The 24804-nt window shown below is 34.9% G+C and overlaps 5 protein-coding genes across 6 annotated transcripts; 4 read left to right on the top strand and 1 right to left on the bottom strand.

Moving 5' to 3' along the window:
- Window positions 1-323: 323 nt before the first annotated feature.
- On the top strand, window positions 324-6320 carry LOC133674311 (BTB/POZ domain-containing protein NPY1-like). Its single transcript, XM_062095357.1, has 4 exons — window positions 324-1451; window positions 3112-3181; window positions 3888-5054; window positions 5517-6320. The coding sequence occupies exons 1-4, from the start codon at window positions 1390-1392 to the stop codon at window positions 6054-6056; spliced, it is 1839 nt and encodes a 612-aa protein (XP_061951341.1). The 5' UTR covers window positions 324-1389; the 3' UTR covers window positions 6057-6320.
- A 1576-nt stretch (window positions 6321-7896) lies between these two features.
- Window positions 7897-11052, top strand: LOC133674103 (uncharacterized). The gene is made up of 7 exons (XM_062095089.1): window positions 7897-8174; window positions 8295-8499; window positions 8721-8922; window positions 9080-9273; window positions 9517-9670; window positions 9786-9950; window positions 10189-11052. Exons 1-7 carry the CDS (start codon window positions 8006-8008, stop codon window positions 10648-10650), a joined length of 1551 nt encoding a protein of 516 aa, XP_061951073.1. The 5' UTR covers window positions 7897-8005; the 3' UTR covers window positions 10651-11052.
- A 522-nt stretch (window positions 11053-11574) lies between these two features.
- LOC133673882 (small ribosomal subunit protein mS47) lies at window positions 11575-16665 on the top strand. Its single transcript, XM_062094810.1, has 14 exons — window positions 11575-11860; window positions 13004-13084; window positions 13185-13253; window positions 13414-13477; window positions 14026-14105; window positions 14336-14419; window positions 14601-14685; window positions 14828-14913; window positions 15013-15134; window positions 15560-15620; window positions 15695-15793; window positions 15872-15973; window positions 16100-16141; window positions 16223-16665. The coding sequence occupies exons 1-14, from the start codon at window positions 11741-11743 to the stop codon at window positions 16340-16342; spliced, it is 1215 nt and encodes a 404-aa protein (XP_061950794.1). The 5' UTR covers window positions 11575-11740; the 3' UTR covers window positions 16343-16665.
- Window positions 16666-19573: 2908 nt separating this feature from the next.
- Window positions 19574-21329, top strand: LOC133673884 (ribosomal RNA small subunit methyltransferase, mitochondrial). Its single transcript, XM_062094814.1, has 2 exons — window positions 19574-20101; window positions 20428-21329. Exons 1-2 carry the CDS (start codon window positions 19700-19702, stop codon window positions 21184-21186), a joined length of 1161 nt encoding a protein of 386 aa, XP_061950798.1. The 5' UTR covers window positions 19574-19699; the 3' UTR covers window positions 21187-21329.
- Window positions 21330-21558: 229 nt separating this feature from the next.
- LOC133673883 (probable WRKY transcription factor 20) lies at window positions 21559-24155 on the bottom strand. 2 transcript variants are annotated; one of them, XM_062094813.1, is made up of 5 exons: window positions 23873-24155; window positions 22668-23335; window positions 22477-22578; window positions 22233-22391; window positions 21559-22014 (listed from the first exon to the last, which is right to left on the bottom strand). In XM_062094813.1, the coding sequence occupies exons 1-5, from the start codon at window positions 23990-23992 to the stop codon at window positions 21675-21677; spliced, it is 1389 nt and encodes a 462-aa protein (XP_061950797.1). In that variant the 5' UTR covers window positions 23993-24155; the 3' UTR covers window positions 21559-21674. The 2 variants fall into 2 exon arrangements, with proteins under 2 accessions (XP_061950797.1, XP_061950796.1); XM_062094812.1 differs by having other exon boundaries at window positions 21559-22026; window positions 23873-24153.
- Between the last annotated feature and the right edge of the window lie 649 nt (window positions 24156-24804).

Genomic DNA, 24804 nt, shown 5'->3' on the forward strand with positions numbered 1-24804 from the left:
TAAAAAAACACTTTAATGCTATCATAATGTCAAACTAGTATAGTGTTTATTTTTGTGTTCTACTTTGTTTTTAAAAATATTTTTCAACTTGTTTTTATCATGAAAACATTAAATTAATATTTTTTATGTTTTAAATAATTTTAATATGTTAATAAAAAATAAATTTTTAATTAAAAATCTCTTAAAAAACATAATGCAACGCATTAAAAAAAATCCACACCACACAAAGTTACAATAACTATTTTTATTTGTAAAGATTTTAAAAGAAGCAAAATTCAGGTAGAGAAAAAGAAAGCAGTAAAAAACCAATACTATAATAATAACTCTCTCTCTCTCTCTCTCTCTCTCAAGTCTCAACAAGAGAAGAGAAGAGAAGAGAAGAAGATGAGACAATTACGTCAGATAAACTGAACCAAGATTGATTACACTCCATTACAGAGATAAACAAAGCAATAAAATATAATATACTGCTTCCCATACGAAGAAAGAGATAAATAGGATGATGTCCTTGAGATTTGCGTCCACAGAGAGAGAAGAAGATCTTTGAACCAGATCAGAGAGATAGAGCGATAGAGAGAGAGAGAGAGAGAGGTGTGTGCGCGTCTGTGTGTTGTGTGATTTAAAGCAAAGGCGGCGAAGAATTTATTGATCTTGATCTTGAAATTGATATGTTACAAAAGCTAGCAAGCAAGCAATACTCTCTCTCTTTTTCTTTCTCTCTCTACAGCTCTACTCTGAACCCTCTTTATTTATATTTTTTTCCTTGCTAATCCCATAGCCAAAGAAGCTTTTTCTCTCTCTTTCTGACGCCATGTTTCTTTTAAAAAAGAATCATTTCTCTCTCTCTGAGCCCCAAGTTCTGGTTTTTCTTGTTTCTTAATCATTATTTTCCTCTAACCCACAATTTATTTTACTTTGTTTTGTTGTTTTTGTAACAACCCCACATCGTTTGTTTGATTTCTTGCTGTGAGAGAGTAACCAAAATGTTAGTACTAGTAGTAGTATGACTGAAGGGTTATTAGAAATCAATGAGACAGCTCGAATTTCGAGGTGGTGTCTGGTTCTTAAAGGCAGAGGTTGTCTGTCTCAATCCAATGTATATTATGGTCTGGTCTGCTGGTAGAGTGTTTTAGGAGAGAGAAAGAGAGAGAAAATTCAGTCATTCATTCCTTTAAGAACCCGCCATTTCTGGTTTTAGGTATAAGAGATTGCTTGTTGGTTTATTGTCTCTGTTCTGTTCCTCTCTGGTTTTTGGTTTTAGTGATTCACAGAAAGTGAAAAAAGTCTCAAACTTTGTCATCCTTGAAGGGAGGGAAGGGATAAAGAATAAAAGCTTGTTGAGTTCTTGAGTGAAGATTTTTCCTTTCGAAAGGTAACTTGGGGTTAAGAATGAAGTTTATGAAGTTGGGGTCCAAGCCTGATGCATTTCAAGCTGATGGCAAATCTGTCAGGTACGAGGGTTTCATTTATGTTCTTCTCTGTTATTCAAGCTCAAGTCAAGCTCCCTCTCTCCCTCTCCCCCTCTCTCTCTCTCATTTTTTCCCTCTTGTTCTGTTTTTGTTTTCCTTCATTTTGTGTTATTTTTGGTAAGACACTCTTTCTTTTGTTTTTGTTTTATTTTTGGCAAATTTAGTTCTAAGGAATTGGTTTTGCTGTGTTTTTTTATTACAAATTGTGTACCTTCTTGCACTGCATTTGAGACTCGCATTTGGAAATTTTAACTAAAAAGCACTGCTGATTGTGCTGTTAAACATACTTGTTAAGCACACTGTCATGCGAGTTGATTTTTGTAGTTTTTTTGAGGGTTTTGAGTAAGTTTTGATGTTACTAATGAATCAAGAAAATTACTGATTTTTCTTCCCCTTGTTTTTTTGCTTGATGTGGAGTTGGTTTTCAGTTCTTCTACTAGTTTTAATTTTATTTTTTATTTTACTTATTATTTGTTGCTTGTGTTGTTGCTATCATTGCTATTACTGGTACTACTATTCGAGGGGCGGAGAAAAAAGGGGAGGAGAGGTATTTGAGGGGGTGGTCCTGAAATTGAACTTGCTCTTTTGTGATGAATTGGTGGTCCAAATGTAGTAATGTCATGCAGTGTTTGCAAGAACTTTAATCATCGCAGATGAGCAATTTCTTCCTCTAAACATTGCTATAGCATTTGTCCTGAACCTACCATAGTATCATTTACATTTTATATCTTGAAAACAAATCTAGAGTAGGGACCATAAATGTATTTTTCAGGCCAGGCTGATCTAGTTCCACAGGAATTGTGTTTCTTTACTTTCTATCTCATTTTAAGAGTAATAAAAAAAAAGACTGATAATTTTGGACATTTATGTTAATCAACTGGCATCATCACCATGGGCAGTATTTCTCTTGCTGCATAATAAGATATGAGCAAGCTGTTTGTTTCCTGTAATATAATGAAAGCATAAGAGCACTACTCTAGGGGAGTATCATGTGGGTATTTTTAGCCGTAAGTGTGAGGGATCCCATGGTTGGAGTTTTGAGGGGTAAGAGGACAAAATTACATGTGAAATTAAGAAATCCATGTAACTGTGAATGGGATTTGAATTTTGGTTTGTCTTATACAGAAATCTGTTATTCTCTTTCTGGATGATTTGCAGCAATGTCACTGAAACAGATGTAGTTAGTTATCTGGGGACTGATCTTCTTCTCCATATTATTTTCATTTGCAGACCAAAAATCCTTTAAACCAAGCACATCCATCAATTGTTTTTATGTATAATGTATGCACAAGTTTGTGTGTTGAACTTCCTTTAAATTTATCAATTCCTTGCAGCAGTTGGGATTAGTTATCTCGTTCTAAAAATGTATGTCAGGTTCTTATTTATGATAACGTTGTGGTTTCTTTAAGGCTGTGAGGCATCACAAATTCCGGGATAATGAACAAATTTGCCACATCCTTGTTTACATGAACAGTGAAAATGCTCATTGTACTCTTAATTCTTTATGGTTTATACCATTTTATTATTTGCCCCCTGTACATGCAGTATCGTACTCCTTCTAGGTGCATTTAATGCTTGCCCTTCACATTTACTGCATTGAGTTGTCTATTGGGTGCTTAGCATGTTAGTTGTACTTATGCAGGTATGTGGCATCCGAACTGGAAACAGATGTCATCATAAATGTTGGAGAAGTTAAGTTTAATCTCCACAAGGTATGGTCTCATCTTTGTCATAGTGCTCTATTCTATTAACACCTACCCATGAACATTTTCAAATCTCTAGAGATCTAGAGAATAATAACCGGTATATTGGTTCTCTTTGAGGAACGTCAAGTTATCACTTTATTACTAGCATTGGAATATTGTATAACCATTAAATCTCAATAATATACAAATTTAAGTTTGTAAGTAATTGCAGGACTAGAAACATGTTCAAGCATTTTTTTTTCTTGTTTCTTTTACTTTCTTTTGTTGGCAATTGTATGCTGGCTTGTGAGTTGGTGATAAATTAGTTTCCTGTAAAAGCATTTTGTCCATTGAATTGGAAAGGAAATAAAAGGTAAAACCATGTCATGTTTTCGTGTAAGGGTGGTCAAAATTTTGTTTCTCAGATGATGTCTATTTCTAATGTAGCTTATTTCTTAACTACACTCGATAGTGGTCTCACCATGTACTGTTGATGCTAGAATTAGTAAAAGCTTGATTATGCTTTCCCTATATTATCTTCTTATACCAAGTCCTAATTGCTTGAGAGTTTAAATTTTATCATATGCAAAATTAAAGGACTTCTTCCACTGACTTACATAAAAGTGTTGGCTACTTGGTCAGAAAAGAGCCCTTTCACAGCTTGAGTTACAGCTCCTTTTATTTTTGCCTCTGTTTCTATAATTCACAATGAGTTGCTTTTATGAACTTGCAGTTCCCTCTCTTGTCAAAGAGCAATCGCTTGCAAAAGCTTGTGTCAAAAGCTGGTGAGAACTCTGATGAAATTGATATGGTTGATTTTCCTGGTGGGCCAAAGGCTTTTGAAATTTGTGCCAAATTCTGCTATGGAATGATAGTTACTCTCAATGCTTACAATGTTGTTGCTGCTCGTTGTGCGGCTGAGTACCTTGAGATGACTGAGGACGTTGACCGAGGGAACCTTATTTTTAAAATTGAGGTATTTCTGAACTCCAGTATCTTCCGTAGCTGGAAGGATTCCATTATTGTTCTTCAGACCACCAAATCTCTTCTGCCATGGTCTGAAGATCTGAAGATTGTGGGCAGGTGCATAGATTCCATTGCATCTAAAACCTCTGTGGACCCTGCAAGCATTACTTGGTCCTACACATATAACCGTAAGTTGTCAGTGCCTGATAAAATAGTCGAGGAAGGGATAAATTTCAGAGAGAAAATTGAATCTGTTCCTAAGGATTGGTGGGTTGAAGATATATGTGAACTGGATATCGATCTCTACAAGAGAGTCATGATCACTGTGAAATCAAAGGGAAGAATGGATGGTAAAGTGATTGGGGAGGCACTGAAAACTTACGCGGTCAGATGGCTGCCAGATTCATTTGATGACTCAGTATCTGATGCTCGTACTTGGAGGTACAAATATCTGGTAGAAACACTCATTTGTTTGTTGCCTCCAGACAAGGGTGTGGGTTGTTCGTGTAGTTTCTTGCTGAAATTGTTGAAATTTGCCATTCTGGTTGGAGTCAATGACTCACCCAGGGAAGATTTGGTGAAGAGAATCAGTTTGAAGTTGCATGAGGCTTCTGTTAAGGATCTACTGGTTCCTGCGCGGCCTCCTCAAAACACTTTATATGACGTGGAATTGATTCAGTGCATTGTTAATCGTTATTTGATGCATGAAAAGTATAACCAGGATGAGAAGAACGAGGCAAATGGTGACTTTATTTTAGGGCATGAACATGTAACCCTGATGAACCTTGGTAAATTGATTGATGGATATCTAGCTGAAATTGCACACGACCCAAATCTCACCATCGCCAGCTTCATTGACTTGTCACGGTCAATTCCTGATTCGGCAAGATCAATTCAAGATGGGTTGTACAAAGCCATTGACATCTATCTGAAGGTAGTATTTTGTGCTTTTGAGTAATTTCATTTATAGTCTTATTTAATCTTTCAGTTTTATAGTTTAAGCACCTGTAGGGTTTCTGTATGTATGCACTATTAAAACAATATACTGTCTACCATATCACCACCTTTTGGATGCTGGACTTCTCACATCAAGCCGCATTAGAATGAAGATGCTACATTTTTATTTTATTTTAAGCAGGATGGTCAACTGAAATGTGTTGTGCCTGGGGATTTGTGATTTGTATAGAAAATGTTTTAAACTGCTTTGTCTATGGTGAAGAACTTGACTGTATATTTTTTTTTTTTTATGGGTTGAGGGTGGTGGTTATGGGTTTCAGCAAATTGTGTATGGTTACCAACATAAGGATTCTGTGTCACCAACTTTTCTTTCATAAGCTCTTCCTTGTGAATGGAACGCTTTTCTGGTATGATTCACTAATGGCTATTTTAAATTCAGGAACATCTCAGTTTGACGAAGGCAGAAAAAAAGAAGATATGCGGGCTAATGGATGTCAAGAAACTGACAATGGAGGCATCAATGCATGCTGCACAGAATGAGCGGCTCCCTCTCCGTGTTGTTGTCCAAGTTCTCTTTTTTGAGCAAGTCAGAGCAGCTTCTGGTGTTCAGGCTCTCAACAACAATGCCCGTGATACTTCAAATTCCACAACAAACACAGATGAAGAGTGGGAGAAGACAGCAGCAGACGATAACAAATCCCTCAAGAAACAAATGAGTAGAATGAAGATAAAAGAAGAAGACTTCCGGAAAAATGGAAAACTGCTGAAGAAAAACAGTAAGAGCACCAAAAGTGGTGTGCAGCTGCTGCCATCTCGATCAAGGAGGATCTTTGATAGATTGTGGGTTGTTGGTAGAGGGCATGTTGAGAACAGAAGCTCGGAGACATCTGGGAGTTCGCAGAGCCCGACTTCAGTGGCACCTGGTGACACCAAGTCCTTCGGTTCATCTTCAAGACAAAGGAGACACTCCATCTCCTAGAGAGAGTGAATTTGAGCTTCATCAGAACATAGCAAGGGAAGAAGATTGTTGAGAACTGTTCAAGTGTAAAAAGTGGTAGGTTTTGATTCTAGCAGGTGATGGAGGCTTACTCTTTTATCTTTATCTAGTAGATGAGATGGAGGTGTAATCAGTTTTTTGAGTGGCTTTTAATTTCTAACATCTTTTGATGGGTTCAAAATGTAATATTATCTATGTCTATGTATGAAGTTCACTTAGATTATTCATGAAAAGTTGTCCAGCCAACCTCTGATTTCTTCCCTGTATGCTTATAATTCTCATGGCCTCTCTTTTTTCCATTTTTTTTCACCTCTTGCTTTGTGACCAGGTCCCCGTTGCCTGTTCTCACTACAGCCAGCATCAACGCTGAAGTTTCTCTCTTCATATCTTCATATGCATCTCTTTGAAACTATTTATGGAGTGTTTTAAAAGCACCAGATTCGTTGGATTTTAAATACATCAGGGGGCTGTAAATCTTATAAAATTATTTTTCTAAAGAAATTGGAACTATTAATTAACAAAATAGGAACTATTAATTAACAAGATTCCCTCATTCAATATAAGGAATTTTAAAGAGTAATTCCTCACAAAACTTTATTGGATAAAATTAACAAGAACTAATCAACATGTTAAATGGTAGCGTCTTTTTTTTTTTTTTTTTCATTTTCATATTTTTATATTGAATTTATTTAAAAATTTATTTAATTATTTATTTTGATTTTTTATACTAGGTTTTCATAGTCTTGAAAAAATATCTCGCATTGAATTAGATTAATGTTTAATTTTATAATAATTTGTTTTTTTTTCCTATCATATCATTAAAACAATATCTATTATATTATTAAATAAAAAATAATTTTAAAAAAAAAACATAATTATTATGAATTGAATTTCATGATTTATTTATGGAGTTATCATGTTCTTAGAAAAGTGCATCGAGATAGGGTTGATACTGAAGTTTTTTAGCATCTGTTTTTTTTATTACATTATCAAATAAAACTTAATTCCATAAAAAAACTATAATTATTAAGAATTAAGTTTTATAATTTATTTTGATTTATTTGTAAGGGGTTATCGTAGTCTTAAAGAAATATTCTAGTATTGAGTTGGTGCTCAGTTTTGTAAACGTCTATTTTTTATCATATAATTAAATAAAAATAGTTTTTTTCTTTTAAAAATAAAGTTATTAAACTCAGTAGAGTTCATAATCCAGGTTACAAGTTTATCGGGTTAATTTAGATTTACCTGAATTAATTCAATGTGTTACTATCTCAATATTTTTTTTAAAAAAAGATATCATCTTAAAAATACTTTTAAAGTTAAATTATGTTTTTATTAACTATTTAAATTTTTTTAATATAACAAGTTAATAAGATCACATCAAAATAATGAAATAAATAAAGAATATGTTTAGAAGTTTTAAGTGTGATACGAAGAATTAAATTTAATAATATTACCATTTTAATATTATTTTATATACAAATCTTTATTTTGTACCTGCTATAACTTATAACTTAGCATGGGGAATTATATACAATATAAATAATAATCACAAATTTGTGTAAACTCAAACTTTTTATTTTTGTTAGCACAGTATAACTATATTTAAAAAAAATTAATTTTTTTTTAAAATTTAAATTATTTTTTTGAATTTTTAGATAATTTTTATATACTAAAATAACAAATAAATCTAAAAAAAAAACCATTAAAAACAACCTCAAAACACTTTCAATCAGTCAAACAATGCCACTGGATCTAAACAAGATTCCATTGCATGTTCCTTTCCTGGATTGAGATGAACCCAAAAGTCAAGCCCTTTGACTTTCCAACTATAGCAATGACCAATAGCTTCCATTTATTGTAGTTATCACAGAAAGCACTGTCCTTTACACACAAAAACACACAGTAACCACAATCTTGAACAGGAAAACATGAAACATCCACTTTCAGACATCATCATTTCACATTCTCTCTGTCTCTTATTATTATTAGCCAATCTTACTCTAACAGAATCATCACCACAATGCAAAGCATGGCTAGTCCAATCAATCCCTACAGACATGCCACACCTCTCTCCTGTCCCTGGTGTTCTCACCACTGGTAAAACTTTGATGGGTTTTTCTCCTTTTGCTATTCAACTATCTCTATCAAAATAAAGTTTAGATTTTGCAACCTATTATGTTTTTTAGTGTTTGATATGATTGTATTGTTGTTTGATAGGGGATGTGTTGCTTTGGTTGGCCAAGAATTCTACTAAGAGTTTGGATGTTATAGCTCAATACTGGCAGTTAGTGGCAAGTCCTGCTGATCCTCGTTCAGGGGATTATGGTTACTCTAAAGAGGAGATGAAGAGATTTGGCGCTGATCAAGGTTCTGCTGTTTACAACGCCATAGAGGATGCTGCCCTTAGAAATGTTAGTATCAGGTGTGTTTTTTCATGTTCTAGTGTTCCTCTGTGCTTTATTTGTGATTTGCATTTGGTTTCCATCTGGGTTTGGCCTATTTAGTTTCTGCGTAATGGGTTTTCGTATGCATATCAAATTCACAAAAAAGAGTTGCTTCTCTTGAATTAGAGGAATTCTTCTTGCACTTTGTAATTGTAATTTGAACTGTGTTTGTTCTGTTGTGAAATTGAATGTCTTTTAGGCTGTTACAACACTCAGGTGTTTATCCTGACTTTACCAAAGAACCAACTGACCTTGCTTCAGGAAGGCCAAATGTGAAGAGTGTGACTTTGTTACTGAGTAAATGGTGGGGGTCAGGCATAATTCATACCAAAGTTTGGATATCGGATCGAAAAGATGTGTATATTGGATCTGCAAATAATGATTGGAAATCTCTCACTCAGGTACTTTGAATGGTCGTCTAGTCTGTTGCTTGGTTAATTTCCTTGAACTGCAGAATCCATAACCTTAGGGTGTTTTTTGCTCTTCTTGTTGTCTCAGCATGTTGTTGGTTTCAGTTGAATCTCGAGGTGGATGTTCATGATTTTGGTATTGTTTCAGGTTAAGGAGGTTGGAATTTATCTAGTTGATTGTCCAAAAATAGCAAAAAGTGTTGAAACCTACTTTGGAAACCTATGGAAACTTGCTTCTCTTAATTCGTCAGCTTACACCAGAATTGCATCTGATCAACAGTGGCAAGTTAATAGAACGGTTCCATGCTGGTCACATTTCATTGATTCTAAAGAAAGATGCAGGTGTGTTGGAGGATTTTCCATTAACCTAATTAAGTTATTTGTTTCTTGGAATCAATTTCTTTTGGTCAGATGATTTGGAAAATCATCTGTAATGTTTCGAGAAATTATATGAAGAGATCACAGCCTGACAGTTTTCAAGAACTCATTTGTCAACTCCTTTGGTCCTTGTTCATTTCATGGTTTACTGTCTTGTTGGTTGAAAATTTACGATTAACCGAACTGAAGATGACGTATCTGTTACAGATCACCTCTTCCTCGTTTCGTGAAGGCTCCCCATACTACAGGCTATCCAACATTATCAGACCCATATATGTTCCATATTCCAATAGAAACTCCCGGGCACAGTTATTCAAATTTGTGGCCTCAACCAAGCTATTTATCCTTTGCTCCTCCTGAGGTAATCGAGCAATTTTTGGTTACTTCAGGCATGTAGCATCTGATATGCATCCATATATTCTAACGTGATTTGCTCTTTATGCTTTGCCCATTTTGATACTATATTGGGCTAGCAGCTCTCATTTGGCAGGTTCCAGGCTGATGAACAGGCATGGGTTGATACAATTAAATCTGTTGGAACCGGATCCACGGTTAGGATAAACACTATGGACTGGCTTGGCCAATCCCAATATGTGAAGCCAACAGTTTATTGGTCATCCCTTTCCTCTGTAATATCTGAGGTATCCATGTCTTCATACCATTAAGTTTCTGCATTCGTAAGATCACCACACTTCTTAAAAACAAGATTTGTAGCATTTCAGAACACGCTTTTCTACTAAGCTCGTAGAATTTCTTATTTTATTGATGTGCATGCCTCAGTGCATATTTTTTTGCTGTGTGCATATGTATCTGCATTTACCAAGAATATTCTAAGTTCTGAAAGATTTTTGTATTTCAATGGCTTTGTTGAATTGATAGGTTGTCTTCTCCAAGCACGCAACAGTGAAGTTACTGGTAGCATTCTGGGCTCATTTTATCGACAACACCGAGCAGTATCTGAAGTCTCTTCTCTACTCTAATGTCCTCTGCTCTTCCTCCAAGTGTAACAACTGTTCTGGTAAAGTTGAGATCAAGTATTATTTAGTTCCAGGTTATAACCTGACAGGACCTGCAATTAGCAATGGGACTAGCACAGGAAACATTTATCCAGGCTTTACGCGGGTTAATCATGGAAAATATGCAGTTAGTGATACACGAGCCCACATTGGCACGAGCAATCTTATATGGGATTATTTTTACACAACAGCTGGTGTCAGTTTCGGGACATACAACCCTGCCATTGTTTCACAGCTTCAAGCAATCTTTGATGCTGACTGGAACTCACCATATGCTATTCCAGTAGGAGAGCTGGATGAAGCTCATCGTTCTTATTCGAGCTGAGTACTTTCGCTTGAAGAAGCACTTGACTTTGTCGAAACAAGTTCCAAGCTAATGATAGCAATGGATTCAAGGAAGTAAATGCGTACAAAGGAGACGATGACATTCCGGATTTGCTTTTGATTGGTCACCTGCAAGTTCTTACACACTTTGTAATCTTTAAACAAAATAAAGATGAACTCATGTTCAACTTTAGACTGAACCTTACAAAGAGATTTTTGTTACATTTCGTATGCTGTCAACACTCACCAATCATTTGACCATAATACATGAATTTGTTCTTAATCACAAGGGTTGAGAGCCAAAGTTAGGGCAGTGTAGTGATGACAATGACATTGGTTGTAATTTGATGAAACTTTTTGATAATTAATTTTATGTGTAATTTGAATTGTTCGTTAAATCTAACATTATTATTTGTTAAGTTTCACCGACCACTCTTAAGACATAAATTTTACATAACCAGCAAACATTCTTTATTTTTTTTATTTATCATCAAGTCATTTTTTAACACTTGTAAAACTTAACCTTAATACTTAATCTTTAATTTTTAACCCTGAATCTAATCACATTAAATCTAATTTCATTAAACCTGATTTAGGATGGATTTCAAGAAAAAAAATTAAGAGGGAGTTGACCTATATGATATGTTCAATCTGATTAAAACTCGAATTAATTTTTTTTTCTAAGATTTTACTTTAAAAAATTAAAATATTAATTGATTTTTGTCAACTCCAGTTAATCTATAACATAGATCTCGAGTCAAATTATGAGCCGGGCTGTGTAGCATTACTATGGTTAAAATTGGTTCAACTATAGTTAGAGCTAAAAAAATGAAAAATAATCATTCTTTAAGGACTTTGTTGGGACATCAATAAAACTTTCAAAACCCAAATTGAAACCCTTAACAAGGTGATGCAGCCCATTCATTTTAGCCCATTAACGTAAAACCCCACACCCTCTAGGGAACTCCCTCGCTTCTCCTGCGAGAGCTAAACGCACTGAACAGCGAACTAAAACCAAGGGTGGCCTCCATTGATAGAGAAGCGAACCCAAGATACATTACCAACACCTGCACAAGCAAATAGAGCTAGAGATGATGCAGAGATTCAAAGGATTGATAAAGTTAAAGCAAGCTAGAAATGGGCTTCTTTCTTATCAGAGAAACTTCTCTGCTTTACCTTACGATGCTCAATACGATGATCCTCAAGACCAGGTCAGTCTGTCAGTCTCTTTTTATATGTTTTTGTTTTGAAACTCTTGCACCCAATTGAAAGTTTAAGTCTTTTAGTAGAAAGTTTCTGTCTTTTAGCTTAAAGTTTTGGTCTTTGTATACGTTTTGTGTGTATGGCATTTGGTTTTCTACCGAGAATTGGTTCATTTATGAAGAGAAGACTCTCAAGAATGGGGCTTTTTTTTTTCTAAAGTTTTTTGTATCCAGTTGAAAGATTGAGGCTTTTAAGTGGAAAGTTTGTCTTCTAAGTTCGAGCTTCAATACTTGTTCTTTGTGTATGTTGTGTGTGCGCGCCAATTGGTTTTGTGTTGAGAATTTGTTCGTTTATTAAGAGAAAATTAAGAAGAACGGAGCTATTTGTTTATTCGTTAAAAAATACTCGCACCCAATAGAGAGTCTATTTATCATTTCCGGGCTTTCTGTTTTTTCTTTCATTTTCGGGTGTAGGCTTTCTTGTCCTCCTTTATTCTAGATAGGAATGCCCGCGAATTGGCTTCGAGTCTTTGTGTTAATTTAATGCCGGAATTCCCCTCACTTCCCAAATGAAATAGAACCAAAGACAAGACAATTTAGCAGGATAATGGGGGAACCCTATGATAGAATCTTCTAGGTGTCTGCCTTTCTGTTAAAGGAGATCTTTGGATTTCCCCTCTAAATAATCAGCTCTGGTGTTTCTTTATTGAGCCAGCGGAGATGACACCAAAACTTCAGTGGCTTTTGGGCTTTCTTCTGTCTCAGACCCACAAAACGACCTGTCACAGCATACGGAGGGTTTCGCTTTATTGGAGTCTTTACCTTTCGCACCCAATTGAGAGTCTGGGTCTTTTTAGTGCAAGGTTTTGATCTTTTTTGCTTAATAATTTGTTCTTTGTGTATGTTCAGTGTTTATGAAATTTGGTTTTGTTTTGAGAAATGGTTTATTTATGTGAAGAAGACTCACGAGAATGGAGTATTTGTTTAGCTGTTTAGAAATGCTTGTGCCCAGTTGGAAGCTTTTTTTTTTAATTTGTTTTTTGTGTGTGTTGAGTGCGCGCACCATTTGGTTTAGTTTTGAGAAATGTTTTATATGTGAATAATTTTTTTTTAAAAAAAGAGCTTTCTCTTTTTTTGGGTGGTAAATTTCAGGTTTTGGTTGAAGGAAGAGCGAAATCAAGAGCAGCCATTCTTAATAGACCAGCTTCTCACAATGCTCTCACAATTCCAATGGTTTACTCTCGTTTTCTTCATTTGTTCTGTTTGCTCGTTAGTGTTCTTTAGTAGCTATGTGGAAAATTTGAAAATGAGTTGAAGGTCTATTGCTTGGTAGGTGGCTCGGTTGAAGAGACTGTATGAATCATGGGAAGAAAACCATGATATTGGATTTGTCTTGATGAAGGTATAGAGCTTTGACTTTACTTAAGAACATATCCTATAAACATGTTTTCCAAATGCTTTTAATTTGTTGTTGGAGATGTTTTTGAAAATTTGACACTATTTTTTCTGCTCCAATTTGGTCATGCTTGGTGTTTAACCTGCTTTCTTCATATCTTATGAAGGGTAGCGGCAAGGCTTTCTGTTCCGGTTCAGATGTCGTTTCCCTTTGTGAGTTGTTAAATGAAGGTGGGTTTCATGCTTTTGCACATGTGCACACCCACACACATGCACATATGTACAGTTAGTGTGTCCGTGTGTCTATCTCATGAGTTCTTGAGCCACAAGGCTATGTCCATGGAATTTTGAATGAGCCACATTCCATCATATACATTAGGGATCCTTTCTCGATGTTATAGTTAAGAGAGATTGTTCAAACTTCAAAGGCCAAAATAAATCTGTCTTCTGGTACCTGACGACAGTACACTGATCAAATGTGTTTGCACTGCACAAAATTCTGCAGAGGTAGAATGGTTGGTGCTTTTAGAACTGATTGATATGACGGGGCCCTGATTTTGGACATAACTGTTTTACTCCATCTGTTTCATTCTTTTGATCACCTCGCAATAATTACTGACTCATAACCTTTTATAACATTTCATTTCTCTCCTTGTTCAACTTTGATATTGTTAGTGTTGCTTCTTATTCAGATGCAGCCTTTGCTTCACATTTACAAATAGTCATGATACTGACATTGTTGCTGATACACTTCCGAACTGCATTTTGATCATGTACAGGAAAGATGGAAGAATGCAAAACATATTTCCAGACATTGTATAAGTTTGTCTACCTACAAGCAACATATTTGAAGCCAAATGTGAGAATACAACCTCTTAGAAAATCTCTATGTAGAGCTCAATCAGTTTTGAGCTAAGTAATGGTATCTGGGTACTCTAATATCTTGCTATGTTTCTGCTGCAAAAGTTTATGGATGAAATCTTGTTATCATGTAATAAGAGTACAATTTTTTTCATAGAACAACATTTGTGGGTAGCTTTAAACTGGTCATCATTTAATTTACTTTCCTATTGTTATACATTCTTTCAGGTGGCCATCTTGGATGGTTTCACCATGGGATCTGGGGCTGGAATTGCGGTGCCAGGAATGTTTCGTGTGGCAACTAATAAAACTGTAAGTGACTAGTGCTACAGACTAACATCTGAATGAAACATTATTAATTTTCTTGAACTTGAGTCAAGACAACTTTGAAACTGTGCTTTCCCTGTATCATATCAATGTAGTTGCCATGGTGTCTATGTTACATAAAACACATTCAGGTGAAGTGCTTCTTAACTATTCTTATGGTATGCAGGTTTTTGCTCATCCAGAGGCTCAAATAGGTTTCCATCCTGATGCAGGGGCCTCCTTTTATCTTTCTCGCCTGCCTGGTTACTTAGGTAACACCAGACTATCTCTGCTTTTGAATATGCATTATTTATCATATGTTCTGTTCGATATCATACTTTTATTTTCTTGTGAACCAGAATTTTTTCCCTTTTTTTCGGGCACGATGTTGGTATTCAGTATTCTTTGTTTCAGGGGAATACTTGGCTCTAACGGGAGACAAGCTTAATGGTGTAGAAATGATTGCTTGTGGCCTTGCTTCTCACTATGCATTACATGAGGTCTGTTTTCACTGCAATCTACTACTTGATTCCTTCTTTTTTACTCTTTGTCTGCATCCATAAATGTTGTGTAGCATATAATAACATCTTCCTTGACAGAGACTTGATTTGATTGAAGAACGTCTCGGTAAACTGATCACAGATGAGGCTACTGTCATAGAGACTTCTCTTGCACAATATGGTGACCTTGTCTATCCAGATAAGACAAGCGTCCTTTACAAGTAATGTCTCCTTATGCATTTTCTTACTTTTTTACTTTGTATCCTGTTGTGTTGATTTAGTTCCTCCACAATTGCAATATTAGTTCGTATAGTATTGATCATTAACTGCATTACAGTTGAACAGTCTTGCAAGTTGCAATATCTATCTATCTGGGGAAAAAGTCATTAATTTGACAGTGATGACATATAAGCATTCTTACAAGACATCATAACTGAGCCACTGAGATTGGGCCAGTGGTAAGGGGGTTGGGTGGTTTCTTAGGTGGTTCTAGGTTTGGTTTCTTGTAGCATTCAAAAACAAAATAAAAAAGAAAAAGAAAAGGAAAAAGAAAAGGCATCATAACTTTTATACATGAAATGGAACATGTAACCTGTATGTCCAACTTACTTTATTTCCCCATTTCCATCCTTTGTTGTTGTTTCAGGATCGAAACAATTGATAAATGTTTCAGCCATGATACAGTTGAGGAAATTGTTAATGCACTGGTAAGCTTCATTTTCTATGCAATGCCCTTTGTGCTGCAGTCGTGTGTCTGACATTTGAACCTTTATTTTCTCAGGAAAATGAGGCAGCCAACTCTTATAATGAGTGGTGTAAAAATGCCATCGGCAAAATAAAAGAAGCCTCACCACTGAGCTTAAAAGTTACATTGCATTCGGTAGGTTAATGATGCTTCACAACTATGGTGGTGTCTATTGTAATTCATAGGGTTGACTTCAGTTTCTTTGGCATTTAGATACGAGAAGGTAGATTTCAATCTCTCGATCAGTGTCTTGCTCGTGAATATCGTATGTCACTCACTGGAATGTCCAAACAAGTGTCTAATGATTTCTGTGAGGTAACTTCTTCTTCTCTCCCTCTCTCTTTTAATTTTCGTTTTCCTCTTTGCATATTTGTTTTACATGCTGCAAAACATTTTGATGATCCAATCTATTGTAACTGGTTGAATTCTGCTTTTTCATAGGGTGTTCGTGCTCGGCTAGTAGATAAGGATTTTGCTCCAAAGGTACTGAATCCACTTAATCTTACTTTCTCATATGATTGTTCTTACTCCAATTAGTAATTTGTTTCCCATCTGAAAATGCAGTGGGACCCTCCAAGTTTAGAAGAAGTAAGCAAAGACATGGTGGATAGCTATTTCTCCCCTCTTGGGGAGCTCGAACCAGAGTTGGAGCTGCCAACAGCATTGCGAGAACCTTACATCTGAGTGATAAACCCATACAAGCTTCAAGAGGGAATGTCGGATGCAGGATGCAAGTGGCCAGGATCGTTTACAAGCGCAGGAATGGATGAGGGTCCTTGAAGACACAGGTGATCCCAGGATCGTATTGTAGCTTTGTATTACTTGCCGGCTCCATTGTTGCAGAATGAATGGAAACTTGGCCCTTTTAATGTTTTCCTTGGAATAGGTTATCATATTATTTGTTATACAAGCTAAGCCGACAGTGCCTTGGCCACTAGTTCAAGGCCTTTTTTTTTCTCTGTTAACTCAAGATTTTGCAGAGACGATAGAACTTTTGTTTCCTTTCACTTCGTTCCATGGATCATATGATTCAACAAGAACAAGTCCAGTCCATGATTTCATGATCATATAGAGATTACAAATCTATGGTTCATATCATTAGGCAAGCGCTTCTACCTTAGTATCACAAAATAGAACGACTAATCATTCAACACCTCACTAGGACTCAAAACTTGCGAGGCAAAACGACCAGTCATTTGAGCTGATAATTTTTAAAACTGTCTTGCCACGAGGCTGGGGTCGGTGGAGGTTGTTTTAAGGATTGTTTTTTAAATGTTTTTGAAGCAATATTATTTTAATTTAATTTATTTAAATTTTATCTATAATGACATTATTTCATTAAAAAAACCAAAGTTTTAGAATTGACAAGGATTGATCCTAGCAAGAGATGATTATTTTTTTTAATGAAGTCGATTATTTTTTAATGAAGTCTAATAAGATATTATTCTTGTATGGATAAACTCATGTCTGGCCCAGTAAACTCAACCATATCACTTGCACCTTTACATTTATGGTTTAAAACTAGATAGGTGTTTTATGTTATGCTGCGGGTAATTTTTTTTTCTAAGATAAAAATGGGATACTAAGGCTATACTTGTTAATAAAGTAAAATAAAATTAAAAGTTGAGTCATTAATTCAATTGGATTTAATAAATTCAACTAATTTAATAACATGAATAAAAAAAATACAATGATAGTAACTAAACTAGAAGAAAAATTTGACAATAAAGAAAAGGTAAAAAAATCCATGCACGCTTGATATGTAGATCAGTCATGAAGTTGCGGTAACTTTATAAAAAGCAAATTAAATAAAATCATGAAGCTCAATTATCAAACTATCCAACGTTGAAGGGCAAAATTGAGAAAAAAAAATTATTTTAAAAAAAACCTGAGTCAAACCAAGTTAACCTACTAACCCAGCAATCATGAGATAACTCCATAGAAAGAAAAGTACGAAAATCAATTGTCAGTCAATCAATAAAATTGAAATAACAAATCATTTTTTTCTTTCAAAAAAGCAAATGTTGAAGGATCTTATCTAACAACAAACCAAAAAATAAATAAAAACACAATAACCCCATAGAAAAAAAAAAGATCGAAGTTCAATTTCTAGCAAATAAGATATTGAAGGACAAAATTAAAAAAAAAATCCAAAAAAGGTTGAAGAAATCCACCCCGATCCCTCCCGAGTCAACATGCAAAAACTACAACCTAGTTTTGAGACCAGGGTAATCTCGTAGAAAATAAATTAAATAAAACCATGAAACTTAATTATCAAATAATCCAATATTAAAGAGTGAAATAATCCAAATTATTTTTAAAATGAAAGCAAATAAAGAAAAATAACGAAGCTCAATTTTCAATTAAATAAATTTTGAAGTATGAAACTAAAAAAACATGAGTTTAAAAAATTCATCAAGCAAACCTAGGTGAATCTTTTAAACCTAGATTAATTTTCTAAACTTGCAACCAGTGAAATTCTAGACTTTGGCTCATTCAAGAAACTCAATTTCTAATAAATTTAATGTTGAAAGATGAAACTGAAAAAAAATATCAATTTAAAAAAATTATCAAAGTAAAAAAATAATAATAAAAATAATGATGATCAAATTTGATAGGAAGAAAAACCAAAGGAGGATGAAATCCTTAAAAAAAAAATCAATCTTAAAAATTATCTCAAATAAAATAAATAGCAATCAAAAGAAAGATGACTAAATATAATATATGAAGAAAATTAAAGAATGATGAAATTGAAAAAAAATTAACTTAAAAATTATTTAATATAAATAATTAAAAGAACAAGAATCAAATATAAAAGAAAAACAATTTGAATGACTACTTTGAAAATTTAGAAAGTCAGACGTGGAAATTTCAGAGGATAGAAAAAATAAAATAAAAAAATAAATAACAGTCAATGTGAAACCGAAGATTCGTTGACTACATGTGTCACCCATGAATAAAGGGGTCATCGAGATAATTTGAACGTCACCTTGAAAACCAATATTTAGCTGCTAAGAGATCACACACACCGCCCGAAAGCACAACCATTACCCACACGTCAACTACTTGTTTTAATAATATGAAAATGTTTAAGTGAACTTGATTATAACAAAAAAACATTAATGAATATAAAAACATCTTGAATGCAAGTTAAAAAAATTAATTTTAAGAGTTATTTAGTCATTTCACCATGATTAAAATATTAAAAAGATAAAATAGTCCCTTAACCCAGGTTTAATAAATTTTTTTTGTTTGCTTATAAAGATAATTAGTATTAAAAAAATATAGTAAGATTAATTTGATAATAACCAATTGATCATATATAAAAAAATTTATATGATCTCTAATAATAAGTTAGTTAATTTTGTGTGAGAGAGATAAAATTATTATTATTATATTATTCTAATCTATGATACAATGTGTTTACAGCCACAATAATTTACCGATCCCTTTAAATTTTAAAAAATTACAATATCACCACTAATAATTAATTATTAAATAACTTATTTTTGAATTTGTTTTTTAAGTTTCTTCTAATAAAATGTTATAAAAATATATGGAGTTTGAGAGGAAAATAAATAAGAAAAAGATGAGGGAAAATAAAAATATAAAAAATTAGTTTTATATATATATATATATATATATATATATATATATATATAGTTATTTAGTAGCAAGCATAAAAAATTGAAAAGGATTAATTACTCGATCTAACCTTAATACTTTTTCAATTTTCTCTCTCTCTAATTGAACCAATTTTGTATTTGAATATACATTACATTTTTAATATATCTTTATAGCAAGATTTTTAAGCTTGCTCATCATAATTAATCATTTGCATATAAGAAATATATAATTTGAAAACTTTTTTTCAAAACTAAAAGTATAATATTAGAAAATTATAGGGGCAGGAGTATAATATAGTTTAACCCTTCTTGTCTCCTTGAAGCGAAAAACAGTGGCAGCCTTGCGGGAGACCTGCCATGGCGCATTAGAGCCTGCAAATGATACGAGAAAGGAAAAACCCTTTTGATTTTCTTCATGAATACTCAGTTGAAGAAGAGAAATCTAATCCAATTCTACCTCATCCAATCCATTCTCAGACAAAACTCTCTCCGACAACTTCGTACCAAGCCAACCCATCATTACAATGACAAATACAGAACTAGAAACACAAAAGAAGACAACCAACAAGACGACTTATTCTTGTACAAAAGCAAAGGCCAGCACTTGCTCACTAACCAGAGGATTCTAGACTCTATAGTTAGAAAATCTTCAATAAACCCTACCGACACTGTCCTTGAAATTGGACCAGGAACTGGAAACCTCACTCTTAAGCTTCTTGATGTTGCTTCGAAGGTTGTTGCTGTTGAAATTGATAAAAGGATGGTTGGGGTTCTTAATAAACGTGTGAAGGAGCATGGATTTGAAGATAAACTGAGTGTGAGTTTGGTTTGTATGCAAGTTTTTGATAAAAAACCTGAAAGAAGTTGTTTTGTGAGGACTAAAGTTTTATGTTTTTGGAAATGGGGTTATCGGTTTCCTTTGTTATTGATTTATTATGCTTTTACAGTGAGAAAGATTTGATCTTTATTGAGAATGGCGTGATGGGTTTCTTTTTAGTATTAATTTATTGTGCACTTGCAGTGATTGAAATGTAGTCTTTTGGAGAGTGGATTGGTGGGTTTCTTCTGTTATTAACTTATGTCGTTGTTTTGGAAATGGTTAAAGTTTAACCTTTTGGGGAATGGCTTAATGGGGTTTTGCAGGTTCTTCGAGAGGATGCATTGAAGGCTGAGTTTCCCAAATTTGATCTTGTTGTGGCCAACATTCCTTATGGGATATCTTCGCCTCTCGTGGCTAAATTGGTGTATGGGGCGAATCCATTTCGAAGTGCCACACTTCTTCTTCAGAAAGAATTTGCACGGCGGTTGTTGGCAAAGCCTGGAGATTCTGAGTTTAATAGATTGGCTGTGAATGTGAAGTTGGTAGCAGATGTGGAGTTTGTGATGAATGTAAGCAAGAGGGAATTTTTCCCTGTTCCAAAAGTTGATTCTTCTGTGGTTATCATTCGGCCAAAAGATCGAATTCCTGATGTGAATCTTGATGAATGGTGGGCATTCACGAAAAATTGTTTTGGGAAGAAGAATAAGACTTTGGGGGCAACATTTAAGCAGAAGAAGAAGGTGATAGAACTATTCAGATTATCGAAAATGACAAGCTCTAATGAAGAAGAAATTAACAGGAACCAGTATGTTTGTGCGGATGATGATGGGGACAATGAGGAGGAGAGTGATGGAGAAGAGTACCATTCATCTTCTTGCGCAGATAGAGAGTTGCTTTTGTTCAAGGAGAAGATCATTGAGGTTCTAAAAGCTGGTAGTTTTGAAGATAAGAGACCTTCAAAGCTGTGTAATGAGGAGTTACTGTACTTACTTTCCATGCTCAATCAATCTGGAATATACTTTCATGAGCAAACAAAGCCAAGGAATGTAGGTAATGTAGCATTTGCTGCTGCTTACAGTTGATGATAATAGCTACTTATTACTGTCCTGCTCTTCTCGATGCTTGTTTTTAAACCACTCTTGTTAAGTTCTACTTTGTGTTTTTCCTTTGGTTGAAAAAAAATCAGACTTGTATTGTCCCTCTGCTAAGAGGGTTGATTTGGTCAGCTAGTTACGCCAGCTTAATAATGACCATACTATTGCCAATTCATGAAACCTGTATGGTGGTTTCAGATTGTGACACTAATAAAGCTGAAGAACCCGTCGTCTGACCTTTTCAATTCCCATGATTGAGACTTGATCTCTCCAAGATGAATGGAATGTATTGATTTACAATCCCATAATGGGACATCGAACTAAAGAACAATCAAGTGCGTTCAGAATTCAACAAAGATAAGAGAGTAGAACTTCTGAAATTTCATTGGAACTCGAAATGAGAAAGTTAATATAATTTCCATGAAAACAACCTGATAATACTATAATTTGCATCAATCACTACAAAATTTTGTTCCTCAGCGAGGCCTGAGATCAATTCCAATGCTAAGAAGGGTTTGAGCTGATTCTAATGCCTGCTCACCTCCAAGCTTCGAGATCTTCTCACCCATCAAATCTACTTCACCGTCTACTGAGCACCTGCTTGAGGGCTTTCGACTAGATAAGTTTCTGTTTTTCTTGCAGCGGGCATCGTCTGTGGAAGCAGCTGGGGAAATAAGACGACTTTCTGAACATTGTCTTTTCTTAGGTGCTGGCATATCATGGTCATGTTTCCCTTCGTATGTTACTGTGGTGGATGAGGCATCATCTGTGGCCCTCTCAACATGCTTATGAGCAGGGCATGCTGAAGATGAGCATCTGTAATAGCTCCTAACATTTCACCAAGGGATTTGATAAGGTTAAAAGAAGATACCGAAGACATAAAAGTAATTAGAGAAAATCTTGATTGGGCAAACTTAGATTGGCTGGGAAAAGTTTTCTCAGGGCCATGCATGTGGAGATTGGAAAAAGAAATGATAGCACACGAAGTCCTATGCTATTTATGCCTACATAAGCAAAAGGAGTGCAAATTCTACCTTACTAATGAATTCCCCTTCAACGTTTTCTGACCATACTTGCGCCATCGATAGCCATCATTTGAGCTTCCGTCATCAGAAACAGTGTGTCTAATGATTTCAGGCTCCTTCATAGTTTTCAAGACAGGAACTGAACATGGTGCACTTCTTTCTTTAATCCTGCTTGTTGACCAATTGAATTGAATTAGAAAACTCAAAACTAAAATCTAAGGTTCAAGAGAACAAAATTCCGCAAAGGACATGCCTTATTTTCAGTCGTGGTTCAGCACCATGTTTCTCCTGAACCTGAGTGCTAGCAATCCCACAGGAGCCATTTTGTTGGGGTCCCACTGCACTTGAACCAGAGCTGTAAAATGGTATTCATGATGAAAGCGACAATATTAGCAAAATAAAACATCTGTCATTTTAAACTATCATGTTACTCAAATAACTTGCCATCGTTTTGACTCTGCCTCATCATCACTTTTCTCTTTAATCCTAGCTCCAGCATTTCCATTTGAAATGCTTGAACTCTGTTGTTCTGATTCAGGCACATGCAGAGATGAATGTCTGCCATCAGCTGAACAGACAGAAATATCCAACCCAACTAACTTCTGAACCGAAGGATCTACAACTTGACTGCCTATGGTATGCTTAGCAGATGATACAACCCTGATGCGTTTCTTTTGAGGAGGATCATGATGGTGGTTACCTATGTAAACAACATCAACGACACGACCAGATCGATCACAATGTTGAACCTTCTTCTTAGCATAGCAACTAGAATAGACACATCTATAGTAGCTTCTCAAATTTCTAGAACCCTTCACCAGCTTCCGGCCATACTTCCTCCAGTTATAGCCATCAGCAGGGGGTGATTCCACAACGTGTGGATGTCTGGTCTCACAGTCAGACTTTTGCTGGTTTATTACTAGCCCAAGTGCACGCATTGACCGTGGCTTTTGTGGTACAGATGCTGAATACGGGACAGATATTACAGCTGGTGTAAGTGAAAATACTTCACTAGAAGTATTTGCACATTCAGCTTGATGTTCTAACTGTACCCGGTCTGCTTCAGGTTTTGTACCCGCACAAGCATCCTGTTGGAACATCTCATTTCCCCCCTACAAATCAATTATTCTTATATAATTGACTATATAAACATGAAAAAGAAAACAAAACTCACATCAAGCTTTTTGCGATTTGGGCAAGCAACATATTTAAATTTTTCTCTGATGGATTCTCTATAGTCTATATTAATACTAATTATCAATGATCATTATAAAGGTGTTATCAACAAACCAACACAATCATTCCAAAATATACTAAACTAAACAGAAAGCCTCATCATTTGTCCACACTTCATACCAGCCCCCTTCTTACTAATCAATGTTTCCCTGCAAACTCAACCAATTTCGTACATAAAAAGGAAAAAAAAATAAACCCAACACAGAAAACAACCCAGTATACCACCTTTTAAAGAGAACAACAAATTCTTGATTAGAAACTACACAAGAATTTCAATCATTATAAACAAAAACAAAAGAAGAAACCCCACAACACAAATAACAAACAACAGCCAGATGAGTTCATCTATACCATAAAAGTTGATAAAACACATTAAGTGTATGAAAAGAGTAAAAAGACGAAGGTAGAAGAACCTGAAATCCAAGAACTGGTGAATTGGAAATAACTTTTTTGAGTGACTGGGAAAAAGAAGAGCAATCACAATTAAAGCCAATATTAGAATCTTCTTTAGGATCTTTGTTCTGTTCTTGCATGGTTCTTTGATGTAGTGGTTTATATTAAAATGTGAGAGTGTTTGAAAGAAACAAAACAAAAATGAAAGACAGGAGAGTTTTGTCTGTCTAAAACAGGGGTCTAGGATTTGGTTATACAGGTGGAGAGGGAACATCTGTGCTTTTTGTTTCCTTTTTGACTCCTGTTGACCTGACCAGGCGGTTTTGTATTTGACTTCCACTTTAGGGTTTTGACCATGACTTTGCTAGATAGCTCTATTTGTTTATTATTCATTCATTCTTCCAACTTGTAATTTTGAATCAAATTCTTTTTCACTTGTTTCTTAAAATAATATCACAGAAGGACAGGGAAGGTTTTGCCTTGGTGGACTATCCCAAGTCATCTATCCACATGATTTCTGCTATGATGAATGGCCAAAAACGATAACATGTTCAAATCCTACAAACTCGTTAGGATCAAACCACGAGGACATAATTTTTTGTTTGATAATGGTTTGGATGACCATCCTAGTTGATTTGTAAAGATAGGTTTTGTCGTATAAACACACTAGTTCAAATCCCACCAACTCATTGCAGTCATGCTATAAGATGAAAATTTCTTCCGATTTTTTTTTTTTGGACTTAGGTAACATGGCTCTATTCGAATTGAAAACTCAAAACAGCAAATGTTTAGGTCAAGAGCATTAATGAAACTTTCACAGATTCATGAGAACGATGAAGATTCGGCTAAAGAGTCAAACAGGTTTCAAGATTTGCAGGCTATACCATTCATGATTCAAAATATGGAACCCTCGTTTACGCTCCTAGTCCATCGTCATTTCATGGTTAGAGCC

Source organism: Populus nigra, chromosome 15 (assembly GCF_951802175.1).
Source record: "Populus nigra chromosome 15, ddPopNigr1.1, whole genome shotgun sequence".
Lineage (NCBI taxonomy): Eukaryota > Viridiplantae > Streptophyta > Magnoliopsida > Malpighiales > Salicaceae > Populus > Populus nigra.